This window comes from Rhamphochromis sp. 'chilingali', assembly GCF_963969265.1.
Source record: "Rhamphochromis sp. 'chilingali' genome assembly, chromosome: 8".
NCBI lineage: Eukaryota > Metazoa > Chordata > Actinopteri > Cichliformes > Cichlidae > Rhamphochromis > Rhamphochromis sp. 'chilingali'.
The window spans coordinates 26,693,728-26,715,416 of NC_137935.1; the positions used below are offsets into that span (position 1 = coordinate 26,693,728).

The 21,689-nt window shown below is 39.4% G+C and overlaps 1 protein-coding gene and 1 long non-coding RNA gene across 2 annotated transcripts; one reads left to right on the forward strand and one right to left on the reverse strand.

Annotated features, from left to right (window-relative positions):
• Positions 1-10,261: 10,261 nt before the first annotated feature.
• On the reverse strand, positions 10,262-14,988 carry LOC308401866 (uncharacterized protein). The gene is made up of 7 exons (XM_080890316.1): positions 14,649-14,988; positions 14,341-14,560; positions 13,794-14,017; positions 13,471-13,618; positions 13,256-13,365; positions 12,741-13,023; positions 10,262-10,345 (listed from the first exon to the last, which is right to left on the reverse strand). The coding sequence occupies exons 1-7, from the start codon at positions 14,982-14,984 to the stop codon at positions 10,341-10,343; spliced, it is 1,326 nt and encodes a 441-aa protein (XP_080746442.1). The 5' UTR covers positions 14,985-14,988; the 3' UTR covers positions 10,262-10,340.
• An 18-nt stretch (positions 14,989-15,006) lies between these two features.
• On the forward strand, positions 15,007-21,338 carry LOC308401867. Its single transcript, XR_013972631.1, has 3 exons — positions 15,007-18,178; positions 18,271-18,351; positions 18,928-21,338. It is a non-coding gene; the product is annotated as an uncharacterized lncRNA (long non-coding RNA).
• Positions 21,339-21,689: the final 351 nt, after the last annotated feature.

Genomic DNA, 21,689 nt, shown 5'->3' on the forward strand with positions numbered 1-21,689 from the left:
TTCTTGATTTCTTTTCTAAACGAAGTATAATATGTACAAGTCTTTAATTTTTTGTGTACATTTTCTCTGTTTAGACTTAGTTGGTTCTGAATGTTTTTTTCAGTTTCATGCAAGGCAGTAATTTTAGTTACAGTCAGTAAATGCTGTTTGATATCTATTTAATCCAACTTCATCAGGATTCACTAAGTTTCTGTCAAAATTGCACAAAGAGATGCATCACATTTCTTCTGATTTGGAAAAGAGCACTGATGTCTGTATACTCGACTCTGTTTGGGTACACAGCAACACCAGTGTTTGTTAGCTTTCAGGGAGAGGGACAAGTACTCTGTTCATACGGGTCTATTTCACTGTTCACAAAACCATTTCCTTTTTGCTCTTTTGCCATTCACTTGTTTTAAAGGTTTGTAGGGCTGTGGCCTGACTATAGGCTGCATCTGGCATACTAAAACACTCACTGTGCTTTAAGAGTAAGCAGAGTCACTAGCAGAAGCGCACGGGCAGTCATGTGATGTTCACTGTGTAAATGGTTTGGTGGTATTTTAATTGCAGCAGACTTGAGGCATGATCAGTATAACTCCTGCTGGACCTTGGGGTCTCTGTAAACAATAAAGTAAAATTCATACATTTTAAATAAAATATCAAAATAAAATTTCTTTTTTCCAACTTTTCCTTAATTTGAAATAAAATAAATTTATACTCTTCAGGACATAAAAGAAGCATTTGAACTCTTAGGCTCCCACAGGGCTAATGGAACAGAAAGCACCCTAACCCAAAAAAAGTTTTACAAAAATTTAAATTAAAAAAATTAAAAAAGTAACAAGTACATTCATTATATTTATGCATTCAGAATACTGGACGATGGCTGGATGGATGGACTACCAACATTACAGCTGATGCATTTGTGCAGTATTTTCTGTTACGGTAGAAACTGTAGATAAAATGGTATAAAAAGATTGTTTTGTTTTTTTTATCAAACCTATCAATTAATTGAAACATGAAAAAATATGGATACAAGCAAAGTCAAATAATGCATAGTCTTTTAGGTTATTCTGGCTAATGAAGAAGCAGCCAGAGAAACTGGAACCCATCTTCAGCTGAATAGATGGCTCAGTCTTTCTTACTCACAGAATTGTGAAGGTGATACGCGTGACTTCTCGGCCTTTCTCATAAAACATTTAACAAGGATATAAGCTTGAACCTCAGTAACCTATACAGTGAACTCGCTGTGTTGGATGAAGCCCATAAAATACTTCTAGAATCGTCTGTATGCACATGAACCTTCACACACCCACACATACTATACATATATTGAGAGTAGTAGTCGCCCATCCATCAATTTCTTTTCTGAACTGGATTTTCTGCTTATCCAGTTAAAGTTACATGGGGACTGACAGCGGGCCAAAGGCAGAGGACACACTAAGCAGGTCGCCAGTCCATCACGGATCAACTGACAATCAGTTTTAAAGGAGGACTAGAGGTAGCATATATTGTATAATGGTATGTTTTTAAGGTTGATAGGTTTGTAGCTTGAACCCATCCGCTGGAACGTTGAAGGCAATATAATTACACTGCAAAGCAAGACACAAGTAGGCAAGCTTCTTCATGTTTCTCGTGCACGGGAGAGAACCGGACAGGCACCGTTCCTTCGCTTGACCCCAGTTGCTCTCGTCCGTTCTCCCATACACTGTCCTTTTATTGAGGTTACATGAATATGCATAGGTTCATTAACATACGACGTCTACATACAAACAAAGAGTACCTTGCCTGTGTGTGTGTGTGTGTGTGTGTGTGTGTGTGTGTGTGTGTGTGTGTGTGTGTGTGTGTGTGGGGACTGCTGATCAAAGGGTCAAACATTCTTGGTCAGGAAGAGGGTAGCCTCCCCCTCACCCTAGATGGTTCATCCTAGATAACACGGTGAGGAAGTCCTGCAGTTCATCTAAACAAAGAGCACTTAGACTAGAACAGACGCAACTACGTTAATCCTACCATAAAACAATAAGACACGGTATGACCTCTCATGCTCCCAAAGTGCTGTCTAATACACACAAAGTTTGCAGACTATCAAGGATCAAAACCTCTACCAATCTACAACTAATTACAAAACTCTATAAGCATATATAAGTAAATATTTCTAAGCATAAATGACAATCAACAATACAAATCTAACATTTCCCCCCTTTTTGACCTTTATGCTTGAAAAGTTCCCAGGTATGAATACCTCATGTCTGACAGTTTCAATGCAAACATTTTTATACTCAGCATATGTCAAATCACCCTAAATTACTGAAAAGGTACACAGTTTAACAAATGTATTAGCAGTTATCCCATTCCTCATTGATCTCATCTCATGGCAAACTGCATCCCACAAACAAAGAAATTGTTAATTTAATAGTGAAAATAAGAAGATAACATTTCCAAAAACATCTCAGCTTGGTGGTGCTTCCTCCGGGTGTGCACATCACATGTCTCTCTGCAGAGTGGTTTAAGCTCTGCAGGGCGTCATGAATGTCTCTTCCAGTTGTTTCCATCACTGTCCATAGGACCAGAGTCCAAATGTATGTAGAATAGACATTCAAACATACCAGTTGGTTTTGTTGTTCGTCAACATGGGTCTCAGCTATTTCCAAGCTGCAGACCTCTCAGCACTCCAGTTTTATGGCCTCTTACCAGCCCCCATCACCTGACTTCAGACCTTCGTCTTGTGAGGGGGATATTTATGACTCCTTAATTGTCCACGCTCTGCAGAAAAGCTCTCTGTGGAAAGGGTGCTGGGTTCCGTCATCTTACTGCTGTTATGATCCCAGCAGCCTTCAGAGTGTCATCGTATGAACAGTACAGTGGCACAGCGTTAGGTGATGTTCATAGGAAACTGCTGTTATCACCACCATAGCTTCTGGTTCCTGTGCTTTTCACAGAATCATGACGTCATCCTCGAACTCCTTCTGCGCTGTCGATGGAGCTTGGCACGCTCCCCTCATCCCTCGAGTTTTCATATCCCAACGCTGCTGAAGATTTAAGGCAGAGCACGTCGTACACCTTAATTGTCTTTCTCAGCGTCAATATTGAATCTTTCATTTTATTTAACATCTTGCTGTGGGAAGTCTCCTCTTGATCTCCTGGAAGCTCAGTAGCACAGCTCTCTGTGTGATGTCTGCTGTGCTGAAGATGATCTCTGATCCTCCTGAAGCCTCTCTCCTGGCCTCAGCTCCCATCCTGTGGACGATCCTCTCAGGCACTCCTTCTCGTCATGCATAGTCCTGATTTTGGGCCTGCTGGATCTGTCTCTCTTAGGTGAGAGTTGTCATGTGTCCATCTCCTCTGCCTTCCTCCTGGTTCAGCTGTTTCCGGCACCAGCTGGGGTCCTATAAGGATGAGCGTCGTAGTCAAGGTAACCAAGAGGGTCCTGGTCGCACACAGGTCCGTCACGCCTCGCACTTGGTTGCCCTAGAGTTGATCAGAGGCTGGAGGTTGAAGTGCGAGCTTACCCTACGGGGGCTCAATCAGCACTCCCCCCTCACCACTGAAACAACCAAGTGTGAGATTTCTCTATTGTGCTGTCTTGAGGGTGCCGGGGTTTCCTGGGCCCTCGACCTCTTGCAGTGGCTCTGATAAATCCAGGAGGGTCTCTCGCTATTTTGCAGGCAGTTAAAATGGTCCTTGCTGTGGCTCCAAGGTCTGATCTCATGATGGGCCCCAACCAGCTTGACCTTTGACCTCAACCACTGCCTGGTCCTGTCAGCTATGCGCTTCTCACTGGGCCTCTGAAGATTTCTCAGGAGATTACTGCTGCACCTGTATTTCCTTGCTAGGAAGACAAACTATTTGGAGAGTATGTCAACAATCATCAAACCACATTCTTTAGTTCAGTGAACTTCACTTATAGGCCATCAAAGCCTCATCTGAACATGGATGCACCACTTGCATAGGTTTAATATTTGTAAATAAAACGGCTAATCACACAAATCACTGCAACAATAATAGTAAACATTGCTTAATGTTACTCCTTGGACCCCACCTCTTGACGCATGGACACACCCATGCGCCAACACACCAAACCTGGATTCCTGTCTTAAAGAAAAAGATTAGCTAGATCATATCCCAGGCAACATCAGGGCATCTCCTCCCCTGGAGCAGCACCACCCTGGACCTATAATCCTGCAATAAAAATGTTAGTGTGTTTTGCATATTAAGTATGCTTAACACCGGGCTCTCCCAGGAGCCTGCATACACACCATCATGGCCTGGAAAGCAAAATCTGGAAGTAAAATCAAACTTCATACCTGTAAACAATTGTATCATAAGAACAATAAGCATTCAACATCAGCAAGACAAGTGTCATGTGCAGGTTTTCTCAAATCAGTAAACTACAATTATTTTCATAAGTCGCCTCAGACATGGATCATCCCATGTACTCAGGCAACATTAATGTAATCGGTGACTGCTCTTAAGCAAAGTCACTCCACTTATATATTACTATGGGCTCAAAAGTGGCCAGCTAATGAGCCCATATCAAACTATCCCAGAAACACTGTATCTCTTATTTGTTCTTCTCATGTCACTTGTCCACTTCTGCCGAATCCTCTACACGCAGTCATAGAAAAACAAACATTAGCAACACAGTGACCATTGGTGGTCAGACGCAGGTCGACAGGTTCCAGAGGTGCCATAAAAAGACCATAAAGTTAGCCATCTATAGTTGTGGAAAGAAGTAACACCAGTTCTCAACACAGGAAATTTCACACATGTTATTCACATTATCAAAGTAACCTTCACATTTTCCCATCAACACAATGCAACAGCATCACCACTCATAACCTGTAAACACAGTTTTCCTCACACATAAACCCAGAAATCCTGTAGTAGGAAAAAACATCAACCAGTTGTCCTGGTATAAATCGCATCATCAATTCACATGAAGAACTGGCATGCTGTAAGAAAAGAAAATGCAAATATTAGCGCTTGCGCAGGCGTATGCATACTTTGTCACAGTTATCTCTGTGAGCAACACAAGCCTATGAATAACACACCTGATAAATGCACAGACACAGAAAATGGCATTTAAAAGGTTAAATCATCATGCAACCTCGAGTGTTGCTGTCATCTTTCTGCTCCTGTAAAGGGAAGCACACACAGACTCATCTGCACCCCTGCCAGGCGGGGGTCAACTTCACACAGTCGTGTTACATCAGTAAAGTCTTGTCAGCTTTTGTCAGCTTTTACCAGTCAGTCAGTTTTGTTTTCCTTTCACTCACTCATTCATGCATTCATTCTTTCTTTCTTTGCTGATAGTGGAACCTATCGTCGCATTTAGTTTCCACTCTCAGCAAAATGACGTCATTTCAAAAGAAAATGAAGAACTTTAGTTTGGATTACATTGCTGAATCCTTTTGGACTGGGACTGTCATTTAATAATTGTCCAAATAAGTGGCTTTCTCCAGAACCCATTTAAATGTGGAGAACTCACTTGGCACAATTTTCTCGACGACGTGTAGCGCTTCTAATTCCCGACGTGCAGATCTGCTTAAAGAACAGAGATTATCAAACAAAACTTTCAGTGCACTGTGAAAGTATCAAAATAAAAAGGCCTTGTTAAGTCATGACACAAACTCCTCATCTCAGGAGGGTAAATCATACCATTAGCATGGTTCATCATACCATCATACTAATCGGCAGGCTCGACTTCACAACAAAAGAAAAATCATCAGCTAGATTCACTCCAAACCAACCATCAGCTGCACAACACACAACATAACCCTAATGTCTTATTAGCTATGAGTTTAATTACCAGGTCTGTGCTCTTCACTCATCTAAATCACAGATCTATTTTATTCAATTTTCCTTTTTCCTTCATCATAAAACATGTGACATGCTGTCATGCACTTCACAAAAGAAGTTTGTTCTGACGTATTCAGAGTTGTGTATCTAAATACAGGATTCACTCGCACATCAAAGCAGGAAACTCAGTGTTTTAGAGTCTCCACTCAACACACAACAACTCCAACACATCTCATTCACTCATACTAGAATTCAGTCACCTTTCATTAATCTAAAACCGATCAACTAATTTGCATATCAGCTATTAACCCACTAAGTTGACAGGACGACAGAAAAGCATGTTCAAAATAGTATCACAAAAGACAATTTCCCTCATACAGTAAATTACATGTGCTGCCTCAATCAAGCAGGAAGCTTCTCCCAATTTACCATTTTAACAACTAAATTTATTGTCTGATCACTGGTTGGTCAAACCAGGATCTTTTTTCCCACAAAAGTTAAACTGTTGTCCTGCAACCTGGAGAGTCAATTTTTTGCATTGGATAAATTCAGTATTTAATAACAAGTGTCTGCTAAATTGACACTATTTTAACACTGATGAAAGATAACAAGCTAATTTTCATTGCATGGGTGTTTGTGCCTTTCCTACACATTTCTCTGCTATTATTTAATCATTTCTTAACTAATGTGCTATGAGTCCACTGGTCTTTGCATCACACTAAGTGACTTGGACAAGATGATAAACAGACTCACATGCTGAAGATGTTGTCTAATCTTCATAAGCTCTCTTGTGTTTGTGTTAGTAGGGTTAATGCATGTTCTGCTTGTGTGTGTGATTTTGTATATGATGTATATGTTTTTTATATTTGCATATATCCAGACTCCTTCTCAATTTTCCAACTTAAGCAGTCAGTTTTCTTTTCCCCAGGTTTGCTAACCCAAATTTTGATTTCCCACATTAAATAACAGCATTCCTCTGTGTTCTCACCTAGTCTTCTCACTCTTTTGTCCTCTCCCACTTCAACAGTCCAAACAGCCGGCAGTTCTCCTTCAGCTTTGTCCTGTGTCCCACTGTCTCTTCTTGCCATTTTACTCCACAGGTGGCAAATGTCAAACTCCAACTGTTCAGTTCTCCTCAAACGTTTTCTTCACATGCACAGTGAAGTCACAGCCTGTTGTAAACACAGTGCCATCCATCCGATCAGTCAGGATGATGGGTTTGCTCTTCTTCTCTGATACTGTTTGTCCACATTGCTGCTGCTTTGCTGGGACTCTTTGCTCAGGACTTGCTGCTGTCTCTTTATCATGTTATTGCTTTGGAGCTGCATTCCTTGTCTTCAGGGAGGGGTGAGAGCTTGCTTGCTTGTGAGGTTGAGAGACACATGGCGCTGTAAATAAGTCAGCCAGAAACTTGGCCTGCATGTTTCCAATGATGTTAAACTATAACTTTCTTCCGACTGCTGCATGTGGAAAATTGATTCAGGTCTGCTTTTCACCTGAAAGTGACAAACTAAGACATTTTCATTATTATCATCACTGCTTAATCAACACACATCTCTCTCTCTGTGTGTGTTTTTGTGAACAGTCTTTCTTAAAAGCAGAAAATGAAATTGTAGTTGTTTTTGGCTGATCAACACAAAACCTTTTTCCTATGATTTTTCTTTTTCACTCTTTTTTTTCATTACAATAGCTGGTGACCTGCAGAATCACCGCTCTCACTCACAATCAAAGGCAATTACTTTTACACAGTGCACAAAAACACTGTGATGTCAGACACATTCACACTCACTTTTTCATCTGCATAAATAAACCATATGGCTGGAGATATGTGCCATGGTGATCCATAAGCATGATCACCAGTTTATTTAATTATTTTTAATCCAACAAAACAAATAAACAAAAACATGATGCTGATGCTATGAACACTCTACACACAAGAGTCAAGATTCAGGAAAACTGCTCATGGAAACGCTGCACACTCCAGTTATCACAGTTAACATAGTGCTGTTTCCCTCTCTTAGAGTAGTTCTTAGACAGCTCTCGATCTGATAATGTGTAGTTTGCTCATCAGCTCAGAAAAAAAACTGCAACGCAACATCACACAGTAGTTGCTCTGCCCACAGCGGCAAAGTCTTACACTTTCATATTCAACACAACTTCTCCATCATGTACTTTTAGATGTTTCATACAGGGTTCAGCATATTAGTTGTTTTCACAGGTGTGCTCTACATCTCAACAATGGTTCATAATAAGACGACAGTCTTCCACACAGGTCAAGTGCCTCTATGCACTTCATTAGTTTAAATATTTACCTATAACACTTCACCTCACATGTCATTGTACTGAATTTAAGCAACCACAAGCTTAATGTAGATTACTTTTAACAACTATCCACCTCAATTACGTCTATGGTCTGGCACACAGGCTGTTGTCGATCAGGGCAAGCTAAAGAATAAACATTTTGTGTCAGCTGCCAGGAGCAAAGTCCAGCACAAACGTCTGTCTCCCTCCAACTCACTCTTGGTTGCTTAGAAACCCATGATAACAACAACAGTCGGTGTCACAGACCACATGTTCTGCTCCGCACACACTCACACACAACAACAACAACAACAACGACGACGACAATGACAACAACACAAAATAGGCCTACTGTCCAGCACAATCTGGACCCCGCGGAACTTCTCAACACCCCACTGAGCGGTGGAGAACTCACTACAGTACCCCACACAGCGGTCTGTATTTCGCCCCACTAAGACGGCGAACCAAAAAAAGTTCGAACTGCGCAACTCTGCGACTTAATGCTTCTGTACAAAAAACCCCACTGAGCGGCTTTGTACATCGCCCCACTTAGACGGCGAATTTTAGCCCCACTGAGCGGCCACGGACAACGCCCCACTGAGCGGCGAAGACGTACAATTATAGAGTTGGACTCTAAACTTACTCGGTGTTGCTTAGCGTGTAATATCAGCCTCGAATCCCGCCAATCGCCATTCATCGAGGAGAAAAGACATACAGCGAATCCACAGGAACTTCCTGGCTGACGTCAGTCTTTCAGCGTGCCTCTCCTCCCCTCGGTGAATGCGATTCCAGGGCTCCGGCTCTCGAAGGACCAATTAATGATAGGTTTGTAGCTTGAACCCATCCGCTGGAACGTTGAAGGCAATATAATTACACTGCAAAGCAAGACACAAGTAGGCAAGCTTCTTCATGTTTCTCGTGCACGGGAGAGAACCGGACAGGCACCGTTCCTTCGCTTGACCCCAGTTGCTCTCGTCCGTTCTCCCGTACACTGTCCTTTTATTGAGATTACATGAATATGCATAAGTTCATTAACATATGACGTCTACATACACACAAAGAGTACCTTGCCTGTGTGTGTGTGTGTGTGTGTGTGTGTGTGTGTGTGTGTGTGGCCTGCTGATCAAAGGGTCAAACATCCTTGGTCAGGAAGAGGGTAGCCTCCCCCTCACCCTAGATGGTTCATCCTAGATAACACGGTGAGGAAGTCCTGCAGTTCATCTAAACAAAGAGCACTTAGACTAGAACAGACGCAACTACGTTAATCCTACCATAAAACAATAAGACACGGTATGACCTCTCATGCTCCCAAAGTGCTGTCTAATACACACAAAGTTTGCAGACTATCAAGGATCAAAACCTCTACCAATCTACAACTAATTACAAAACTCTATAAGCATATATAAGTAAATATTTCTAAGCATAAATGACAATCAACAATACAAATCTAACAAAGGTCATGTGAGAAAACTGTATTTTCCTTCTTACTGGTTATAAATACATCTGTTAATAAGTTGATGAATTGTTTTAGTGTCAACAGGGTCAGATTTGGAGCAGTTAGCACTGATTAAAGCACAGTACTGGGATACTGTTTCAGTTTTTCTCTCATTGTAATCAGTGCAGCATAGGGATGGGTATCGTTTAGGTTTTATCCGATACCGGTGCCAAACCGGTACTTTTGAAACGGTGCCGGTGCTTAAACGGTGCTCAAACCGGTGATTAAAGAATGGAGAACACAAAATTGGTCCAAAAACCTCTCATGTTCAGCTGTTTTTTTGTAAAAAGATAACAATGTTAGCCTTTTCTGCCGCTATGGGGCATATATGGTATCACTCTTGGCTGGAAGCAGTGCTTAAACAATGGAAAAAACACAAACTTTGTCCAAAAACCTCTCATGTTTAACTGTTTTCCACTTTTTCTTTGGTCATTTTAGCCTTTTTGGCCAGAGTGAAGGGAGTATCTGTCATCAAACAAGAAGACAGCCGCATGTAGCTATGATGATGTTTGCTAGTTCACCTTACATGCATTAATGTAATAACGTGGTGAGCCTACTCAACGTAAATTACACACGAACAACATTAAGCTACTCACACAGAGAAGAACGGCTGCTGCTGCCATCATCATCCGTCATCATTTCTGCTACACTGGCAGGGCTAGGGGCCAGGACTCTACTCTTCGGGTTTTTGGGGATGTTGCTAACTCCGGGTCCGATAACAGGCAACCCACCCGCAGTAGATGCGCTCGGTGTGAGGTCTCACAGCAAGCTACACTGCAAAAACAGCTATACTTGAAACAAGCCAAATATTCTTAAATCTGACAAAATTTTCTTGTTTTGAGCAAAAAAATCTGCCAATGGGGTAAGCAAAAGTTGCTTGACTAGAATTCTTAAAACTAGCAAATTAATCTAACTGCCATATGCCTTTTAACTAGACAAAATTGTCTAAAATGTATGCTTATTTGAAGAAAATATGACTTATTATAAGTAAAAGATACTTTGATATAGGGCTGGGCCATATTATACCGTTCACGGTAATACCGGTATAATGGTAGGCAACGATAGGAAAATGAAATATCGCGATAGAATGGGAGTAAAACGCGCATGCGCAGTGCCTTTGTTTTCATACGCACATGGCCGATTGTTGAGTGAAACAGATGAACCAGAATTGGTTTGTAAAAATGGTGCAACTTCAGTGATGTGGAACTGGTTTGGTGTTTGTCCGTCAGATACACAACAAAGCACATTTTTTTTGCAGAACATGCAAGCGGCCGTTGTCATTGTCATATTTGTCGGACTAAGATGCTCTTAAATCTGGGAGTAATCTGGGTCCTAAACTCCGTATGCTTCAGGTCAAACAACACTGCAGCATCACTTAGAGTTAAAAACTGTCTAAATTCTTTCATCTTTAATAAAACGATCAGCATTGCTGCTTTACCAGGTGTAACTATAAAGTTTAACTTCCAGGCATCCATGAAAACAAAAGTTATTACATTTAACGGAGTTAGAAGTTAGCAGGAAGCTAGCGGAAGTTAGCTCGCTAGTTTCGCTAGTTACCTAAGCATGATATTGCATGTTCTGACGGAGAGATTTCTGAAAAAAATCAAACGTACAGCTCTGCTATCACTTCCAACATAAATGAAGACAGGAAACTAAACAGCAGTGACGTTTGTAGGGTTACTGAAGTTGGGCTAGCTGGTATATAATGATGTGCTACGTAATCGCTAGCGACACAGCTATGTTAGCATAACATAAACAGTGAAGCTGGAGGACGAACACTAACACTTTTCCACTTATAAAAGTTAACGTGAAGGTTCTTCATGGTTAGAGACAAATGCAATCGCATGGCAGGATACTGTAAACGGACCAAACTTCAGTCAGGAGAACAACTGAGATAATCCATCCACAATACGAGGTTAGTCATTAATATACTGCAACAACATGGGAATAGAGCAGCTGCCAGAGAATTCAACATTAATGAATCAATGGTACAGAAGTGGAGGAAGCAAGAAGAATGAGTTTAATAAAGTTTGATTTATCTGACTGCTTTGTTTCGCTTAATGTGCCTTATAATCCCGTGCACCTTATGGTGCGAAAAATACGTACTGCACACTGCAGTTTAATGTTGCAAAGCACCTCTTTTTAACTTCAGTGGATATTATACATGGTTATGCTCAGGATATGTCAGCCCATTTCTACTGGAAATGCCTTTTGGTTAAACTTTCAGCAAGGAATTTGCATTTGCACTGTTACATTTTTATAAAGCTTTAATGTACATAAAAACCAGCTTCTTGTTTAAGTGAAAATAAATGGAAGGTTGTCTTTTTGCGCTAGTAATGTTGTGGAGTTGTATTTTGTCTCGCATCAATTATATCGTCGGTTATATCGTTATCGCAAATTTTCAAATATATATCGTGATAAATATTTTTGGCCATATCGCCCTGCTCTACTTTGATATTTAGAAAATCTGTACCTAAAATGAGTATTATGCTTTCTTGAACAAGCTGTTTTCAAGAATTATTTGCTTACTTTAAGATTCGACACCTTAATTTAGATTTTTCACATAAAAAAAACACCTTACTATAGGACAAATTTTCTTAAAACTGAATTGTTTCTTTCTTGATTGAGCTAACTATAAGAATTATGTTTCGACTCTGAGAATAATCAGCAAAAATTCCTGAGAATAAGACACCATCTCTTCAAAAAGCTACTAAAAATAAGGGAATTCATCTTAAATTAAGACAGCAAAAGCACTCTTAGATTTTGCGCTTTTATTGACACAGCAATGGGTCAGTAACTCACTGAGGTCTGTTCCAGGAGAATCATGTCTAAAATTATACATTTCAGCAGGGTACTGTGTAACATGGCCAATATAAGAAGTGCATATTCCAGATACTCTTAACATGAATAATAACAGTATAACACACTCATGGCTGGTATCAAAAATAAATTTTGCTGAAGCTTAAAACAATCACTATTTCAAATCCTATATTACATAACATTTTAGAAGAACAAGTTTAACGACCACACAAACAAACATGTGTTTTATATTTGAACAACTTTTCTAGAGAGAAAAAAAACAACCTCACTGACCAACACTGAGTCTGATAAACAAGGCAGATGGAGTCTGTCATCTGAGAGACTCACTCAATGAATGACTTCCACTCACCAAGCGCCTTCTTGTAAGAGGGGGTTGAATCTCGGTCATGGATGGAGTCTTTGAGTATTTCAGTTTGCAAGACAGACAGCAGCGTGGAAATGCACTTTGGATATGTGAGGTGGAGGGCATAGTAATATGCCATCAGATAGAGCAGTCCCTCATTAAGATCCTTCCGGTCAAAAGTGCTCACTGGTGTGGTTCCAACAGCTATCATGCAGTTGCCTTCAGAGACAAGCAGAACTGGACAAGCCAGGGGTCGCTGACGCAGGTAGCCTTCAGGGTCTTCTGAAGTCTACATGACAGAAAAAAAGAGGATTAGAACAAGACCGTAAGAAATACAATTTTTGAGTTGCATTACAGTTTAAAATAGATCAACTTTTTTTGTAGGTTTTATTAACATCAACATGTTATGGGGATCTGAACTTTAAGAATATTTGACTGACTCCACAGTAAAATATATAAAATGAAAACATGAGTAACTGCAAAATTCAACAATATATACACATAGAATATTGCAGCCTTACCTTTAGGACATGGAAAAAAGCCTCACTACAGATGCCCAGCTTCTTAGGTGGTACTGTGCTGGAAGGGAAAAGCACGGGAAGGGCTCTGAACACAGCTGCTGCATGTTCCACTGGTTTGAAAAAAGAAAAATAAGACAGGGCAACACCATTAAGCATTGCAAATAATGTAATCTGCAAAGCATAAATGTAGACAAATCAAGATACTGTAGCATTACCTCCATCCAAAGTTTTTGGCGGCTTCATAACTTTCTTCATGACACCATAAAACTGCACCTTCGAGTAGAAGATTTCCCATCTATCCTTCATCTCAGAAATGTATTTCAAGTTGGATGGTTGAATAATTCTCCGCAGCTCATCAAGGACCTGAAAAATACAGACAGAAACCCAACTGAGATAGATCTGTCTAGCTCTGTATCTGGTCTTGACAATAAGTGATAACAATTTAAACATGAGGGCCAGTATTTAAGAAATTTGAAAATCATATCAAAATGTCCCCAAAGGAATAACAGGATGGCTAAAAGAAATAAGTGCTGCTTACATGGTCCAGTTCTCTGAAACAAGGATATGCCTCTAGTATCTTCACTGCTCTGTCCTGCTCCTTTATAGCATCAGAGTTAATGAATTGTCTTCTAGACTCAAACTCCAGGTTCAGCAGTTGGGTAACAGCAGCTTTGTTCGGTTTTTTGGTCTTGTATATTTCTTGAAGTGTCTTGTAGTGTCTTGCCTGGGTTTTTTGGCTGTCAAAGAAGTCAGCTGAACCAGCTAAACACACAGAGCAGAGGTGTGTAAATCATTTATTGCCACAGTAAGGCTTTATATATCTGTTATTGGTGCAAAACAATAATACAAAAATACCAAAATATTTCTGTAAATTAGATCAACAAATTAACTAACCACCTATCTTAAAATTGTTCATTAATCCTGTGAAGTTGTCACTATTAAATGGAACACAAAGATTCCAAGATAAACAGTGAAGTAGTTGTGTTCCATTGTTAGCAGAATTTAAAAAAAAAAAAAAAAAAAGGATCGTCCAAACCACATTTACACTCAGGCTGTAATAAGAGGGTGCATTATATTATACTTACATTCTTCATCACTGCCATCCTGGTGGTGCACTGGGGTGCCCATCGATCTAACTGGTGATTTATCTAGAATAATAGTTGATGCACTGGACTCCCCACTGCTGTCACTTTTTGCAACGCTTTCATTCCCATCCTTTCTTGGCTTCTTCGCAGGAGGTTTTTTGCCCTTCCTTGGACTTTTGACATTGGAGAGTCTCTTCATTAGCTTTTTAGCAACATGCTCCTAACAGGTACAAACGGTAAAAATTAAAAGATGATAAGATACATCACTCATGATTAACACAGAGTGGTATTGAGCAAATGCTACTTACCCACTCACCACACGTTTCTTTAAGCATTGGGTAGTACTCCATTAATCGCTTTGCCATGGCATCAACCTCATGTTTGCTGGGGTATCTGGAGTCTTCAGCTGCTCTTGCTATCGAAATCATGTTTGTCATGGTGTTTCTTACAAGTCGACAAAAGAGTTCCTTTGACAAAGGTTCAGCACACTCTGTCCCCAGCCGCTTCTTTTCAAAGTAGGAATGTCGAGCTTGCTCAAGTTCACTGTCTGTGAAGACTATGTACTCTGGGTTGGACATAGTCACAAACTTAGAAGTGCTGGGTTCCTCTCTGGAGAAGTCACCATCTCCAGTAGTTGTTAGCATTTTTTCAGCAGCAGTCTTGTTCTAAAATACAGTGTACATGGGGCTAATTTCACATAAAATTGCACAAGAACTTTAGGTCTCTACACATGAAAGAAAGTACAACAAAATATCAGTAAAGTGTTGAACAATAAAAAATATGTATATTTAATAAATGTGTGGGCCACTTGATTTAAATCAAAACTAAAGAAGATTCTACTGTCTATCTGTTAAGTGAGTATTGGTGGAATTACTTGAAACTGCATAAAACAAGCTGGTGTGTTCTCAGTTTTGTCACACAGCGATAGGACAGAACTTACTTCTTCACATTTGTGCACTGCAAGCCATAGAGCCCGACGCCTGAGGAAATGTTCAGGACCAGGAAACAGATCTTTGATGTCATCTCGTGAAAGTGATGAGAGCAGGTCTTCTCCAACATTTGCTTCTGCAATAGGAGTTTCCAATTATCACTACATTGCATCATCCTCATGTGCAAGCCAGCTGACAGCTTTGCTTGGGTAATAAACAGGATGCACAAGAAACATAATTTAATATTTACCATTTAAAAACAATACTCTATTCCATTATATTCCCTCCTGACTGCTCCACAGGTTCTAAATTACCTTCCTCCCATTGACTGGAAAAAGTATTATATTTGTGATTCGCTTGCACCTTTCGTCCACACGTAAACAGCGTTTTCAGTCACTGAAAAAGGAGATTTCTAAAAACGCTTGCCAGGGTGGATATTTTCGAAAACTCCTTTTTTGCATTTAGGTGTGGACGAGAAAAACGGAGAAAACGCAGCGTCAAAGGTGTGGGCCTTGTGCGCCACGTTATTGTTTCGGTGAAATGAATTTCTACAATACTGTTACTGTTAATTGTACTCTCTGCAGTGTTTAAATACTTACATATACACAGTTACTGTCCCTCCAGACTGGGTTCTGCTTCTATGCCCCATCTTTCTTTACTATTTCCCACCGAGGCTTCTAGACTTCTGATTGGCCAACATTTCTACACGGTTAGGAATATATCGCCACCTGTTGCTTTGGCATGTTCCTAGCAGCGTTTTCCTTCATTTCTGCGTTTCCGTGTGGACGGGATTATTTTTAAAATGAAAACGGAAAATCTCCGTTTTCAGAAATACCCATGTATGTAGTGTAATAGCACTAGCATATTTAAATATGCTAATGCAACTAAGCTAACCGCACAAGCTAAGCTAACAACCGGGTATAGTCTGCCATGCTAGCGACTTACCATGCAACATAGCAGAACACAAAACATAGAAAAAACAAAACAGTCACATACCTTTCAGGGTGGCAATTGTTATTTCGTCCAGTTTCTCCATAGCATGCCTTAATTTCTTCACACTGTACCACTGTATCCCGGACCCAAAAATATTACTAATCCTGCAATCCAAATTTGAGGCGCGAAGCTAGAGGCGCGAAGCTGGACTGTACCAACTCAGGAGTATGGGGTTGTGTACAGAAATGGTTTAGTTCGCTGTTTTATATCTATAAAATTCTATATATTTAAAGATTTAACTATTTAGTTAGATTATATTAAGTAAATACTGACATGTCGGTACTATTACTTAGTACAGCTGTTATAAGGCACCGAATTAGGATAGCCATTCCTACCCCTTAATGGAATAATCCTGGTCATCTTGGCTTTATGGGAGAAACGGTTCACAGACCAGTGAAACAAAATGATTTGGCGCTGTGTTATCTGCTTCGTTTTTGTGGGTCTGACCCTCAAATCCTTACTGAGTCATATTAATTCTGCACATAGCCATAGTCCAGATTTCCGTGTAGTTTGTGGCATAGATGGATGTGTCAAAGAATATCGTGTTTACAATTCATTTTGGTATCACATTCGTCGAACACACTCCGACCACCTTGGCAATGGACGATGCAGCGGATCGACTAGGACACAAAAATCTGTAAGGTGAGACTGACTATATACTTTGATATCTTTGAAAATAATCATATAAAGTATTCATGTTAGATTCCTACTTGTGTTTACAGCTTAACAGTAGATATGTTAATGCTAATTCCTTATGATCCACATCAATGTTATTTCTAAACAATTTTTCTGAGTGCTTAATTTCTCCTAATAGAGAAAACACCATTTTTATTTATTTTTTTTACTTTTGTTTTAAATAAACCAATGGGCATGGTCCAGAGTCTCCTTGGTTGTTTGTGTTTATTAATATTCATTGTTTCAGTTAGTTTCCTGGTTATTTGTTAATTATTTCCTGTGTTTAGGTGTTCTCCGTGCCTCCCTTGTCTTGAGTCAAGTGTCCCTGGTTTGATGTTCATGTTTATTCCTGTTTTACTTTGATAGTCCCATGCCCTGCATCAGTGTATTCTGTTGCCCTTCCCCCTGGTCTCTTCTCATCTGATTAGTGTCAGCTGTGTTTCGTACCTGTCTGCCAATTCCTCGTTTCCCTGTGTGTGTGTATATTTAGTGTGTGCTTCCCTCTGTTCTTTGTCGGATCGTCTGCATTTTCTCCTCTGTGTCATCTGTGTTCCCTCCCTCAGGTTTTCATGTCTCATGCTCCTTGCTCCAGGTTGTAAGGTTTTTGCAACATTTTCAATGTTTCCTGTGTTCTTTAGTTTAGCTTTCCAGGTTTAGGTTTTTGAGGATTTTTAAAGCTTTTAAACTACAGTTAAGCTACCAAATATCAATCAGCAATAAATTAGTAACAATTTATTAAACTCAGTCTGAAAACATACATATTTTGGAGTAAATTATCAAATGCAGAATAGAATTATTTAGAAATGATCAGTGTAGCTTGTAATTAATATCTTTAACTAGTCAATTAATCAATTAATCTCAATTGCAGTTCTAGGAGGGAACCCTCATCAGCGGAGAACAGAAGTCTGAGTAACATGTGGGCCTACAGGACTGATCCAGTGGTCGAAAACCAGCCAACAAGCCAGCCAACAATGGATGCAGCTGTAGACACCAGATTGAACTCAGGAGAAGATGCAGTGATTGATCAAAACACAATACAGCATGATCCAGACAGTGTGTGCCCCGAACATTTTGGTACTTTTGACAATAATAAGACATTGTACTCTGGCTTCGATGATGGTGCCCATATCTCGCAAAGGCCCCTTGTTCCATCCCAGACCAACAATGATACCTCGACTCCAAACATTTCAGCAGCTTGTCCAAGCGGGTTCGCAGATGGAGTAGCATCATCCCAATCTATGGTGAGTCTATCACTACTGAACAATAACAACTTCTTTTGATAAAACATTTTACCAGTTTATAACATTCCTATATTTATTTCTCTTTTCTGAAGGATGACTCCTGCCACGATGTTCTTACCAGACAAGCAACAGCTCTTGTATTGACTGCAAGAGAGAAACATCGTCTTTCATAGGTTTGTGCTCATACAAAATTAGAATGATTATTTTAACATGTGGCTCTATTTTTTTTCATCATTTATTATTAACAATTTCCCTAAACTGTAACAGCCTTTAATTCATTCTGATTATCCTAATAGTAACTATGCAAAACCGAGCATCACTTGTATGTGCCTCCAACTTTCCAACAAATGACTATGACTGCCTTAGGTAAACTAAGGCAGTCATAGTCTCCAGCCATCCATCCATTTGCCTCCGCCTATCCTTTTCAGGGTTGCTCCCATCACAAGCCTTCCTCTGCCACCTAACTCTTAGTCTCAGTTTAAAAAGGAAAATTGTAATCTTAATTAAACTAAAAATTTGAGTTTTGCAAGAAATCCGAGAAGGAATTAAAAAAAAATTTTTTTTTTTCTTCAGTTTCAGTGAGGGAAAAAATCTATAAGAAACAGTCAAATAATTCTATGCAGTTTTTTTGGTTGCAGAGCTACGTACGTTATTAGTCCTTACATTATAAGTTGTCTATTCGCTAAAAATAAATCTCTTTTAATAGCAAACAACTAAGATGTCGTTTGTCCTTTCTGTCTGTTTTTCAGAGTGGTGTGAATGATGTCGTTGCAGCATTACAACAGTATCAGGCATCGTTGGTCAATAATCTGAGAAGTCAGGTACAAAAGGTTTTCCAGCAGCATCATGGAAGTGGACTTGAAAAAGATGTTTTGGCAGTCTTCGACCAGATTGAGGATCCATTTGCCTCTGTTTCAACAACATACAGGCAGGATGATGTGATAAAGAGAAATTTCAATTTTGTGGAGTCCGAGGAGGTTTGTGTTGGGTATACTGCTGTCATGGGAAAAAAAGATTCCTCACTACTGTGCCCAAATGTTTTCATTATGTTCCGCTTGTCAGAAGTTTGGAGCAGTTATTGTCCCATCCAAGAGTTTTGGCATTGATAGATGAGCAGAAAAATTTGAGAAATGAGTATTTATATGATATCATAGATGGAGAACTCATGAAGTCTCACCGTTTATTTTCTGCACACCCCTCTGCCTTACAGATTATCCTTTACTCAGATGAAATTGAAATTTGTAACCCACTTGGGTCTCATGCCTCCAAAAATAAGTTGGTAATGTTCTATTATACTTTGGGAAACATTAATCCTAAATATCGATCAAAACTACCTGCCATTCGTCTACTTGCCATTGCAAAAAAGAGTGCGCTTTCTGAATGTGGTGTAGATGGAATCTTGCAAAGGCTGCATGAGGACTTAGTGAAGCTATATAATGGAGTTAAAATTCAAACTGGAAATGGTGAACGTGAAATATTTGGAGCATTAGTTTCATTATGTGGAGACACTTTGGCGCAACATGAGCTTTGCGGGTTTAAAGAGGGTGTTGGGTTTGCTCATAGTAAATGCAGGCAGTGTGAATGTTCATTTGAGGACATGCAAATTTATTTTGATGAGGATAACTTTGAGGAACGGACATTTGAACGACATGTCCGGCAATGTAGCGAAATTGAGAAGGCCAACACAGAGTATCTAAGAAGCAGCTTAAAAACAACATATGGAATAAACAGAAGAAGCAAACTTATTAATTTCCCAGCATTCAACTTGATCCAACAAACACCCCAAGACATGATGCATGTAATTTTTGAAGGGATTGCTCCATTAGAAATAAAGTGTGTGTTGAAACACTTAGTTCTCATGGGAGAGCTAGACTTAGATCTCTTCAATGCTGCAGTGACTGGTTTCCCATACTCTCCAGTTGACATTAGAGATAAACCAAGTGTTATTACCTACAGTACATTAGCTTCCAGTGACAATAAGTTGAAGCAGTCCTCGGGGCAAATGATTGTTCTTCTGAAAATTTTGCCATTTCTGATTGATGCAGCCAAAGGTACTGAACACTACGCATTCATTCTTGAACTCATTGAGATAGTTCAGATTTTACTTGCTCCTGTCATCAGTCTGCAGACTATTAACAAGTTGAAAATCCTCATTGAACAGCACTTGAAGCACATGAAAGCCCTATTCCCATATAACAACATCACACCAAAACAACATTATTTGATTCATACACCAAGCCAAATTAAACGTTTGGGACCAATGGTCCGTCATATGTGCATGAGATTTGAATCGAAACATTGCTTTTTCAAACAATGGGCGTCAAAAATAAATTTTAAAAATGTTTGCAAATCTTTAATAAAGCATAATCAAATGTATGAATGTTGTCAGAATGTGGATAGTTTTGATCACCCCATTTTTTCCAATGAATGCACATTAGGACCAACCTCAGAAGTAAGCATAATGTCATACTTAAAAGAAAAAATGAGGGCCTTCCTTGGAAATGATGAAGTAAACCATGCAGTGACTGTTAAATGGCTTAATCTAAATGGTAACAAATACATAAGGGATAGGTCATTAATTGTTTGTGCTGTTGGTTCTAGTGGTTTACCTATATTTGGGCTTGTGAAAAATATCTATGTGATCAATTCATCATTGTACTGTTTTGAATTCCAGCAGCACAATACCATTTGTTATGACAAAGATTACATGTCATATAAGATAGAGATTCCAAACATGGCACAAGCAACGGAGCTGATATCCGCTGATAATCTTATGGATTTCACTCCATATTACAGTTTCACACACAAAGATATGACATATGCAGTCATGAAATATTACCTGTGTGATGTAATTGGACTACACATGAGTTCAACAGATGTTTTATAAAAGGCACACTGCTTTACATGCATGAACTGTATTATCAGGTTATTGTTTTGGACAGTTTTGTTGTTGAGTTTTCTATCAAATCTGACAGTTGAATGCGATTGTAGCATTGCCACAGTGAAGATATGTGTACTGATACTTGTCTGATGCTGATCTATTAATCTGTTTGACATGGCCTAAAGTGAATGAGTTATGCCGTTTCTGTTTTTCAAATGGGCCTGTATTTCATGTTTATCATGTGCTTTTAGTTCCAGCTTTTGTGCATGTTTTGTCAAACTTGACAGCAGTTTTATTACACTTTAGTGTCAATAAATACATTTCTTAAACTGAGCAGCTGTTTAAGTGGCCTTACTCTTGAAATGAGAAAAATAATCTTGTTTTTATTAGGGAATTTCAACCAAACGGTTTTCATACCTTGTAACTGGTAAATAAAGCTCAAGATGAGCTGAAATATCCTTTTAAGGAAAAGTTAGACATATTTTCCTAGAATAAGATTTATTTTCTTGTGCAAAACTTGCTTGTTAAGAATATATTTTCTTTTTAGACAAAAAATAAGAAAAAATGTCCATAAACAAGGGTTTTTTTACTTTCTTGAAAATCGTTTTTTGCAGTGTATCAAATACGGCG

Excerpts from the sequence above, each read along its gene's own strand:
- LOC308401866 (XM_080890316.1), bottom strand. The coding sequence starts at position 14,984 with ATGCTAACAACTACTGGAGATGGTGACTTCTCCAGAGAGGAACCCAGC. Across the intron at positions 14,018-14,340 it reads GGATGGCAGTGATGAAGAAT|CTGGTTCAGCTGACTTCTTT; the intron begins GTAAGTATAATA and ends CTGTGTGTTTAG. Across the intron at positions 13,619-13,793 it reads GTTTCAGAGAACTGGACCAT|GTCCTTGATGAGCTGCGGAG; the intron begins GTAAGCAGCACT and ends TGTATTTTTCAG.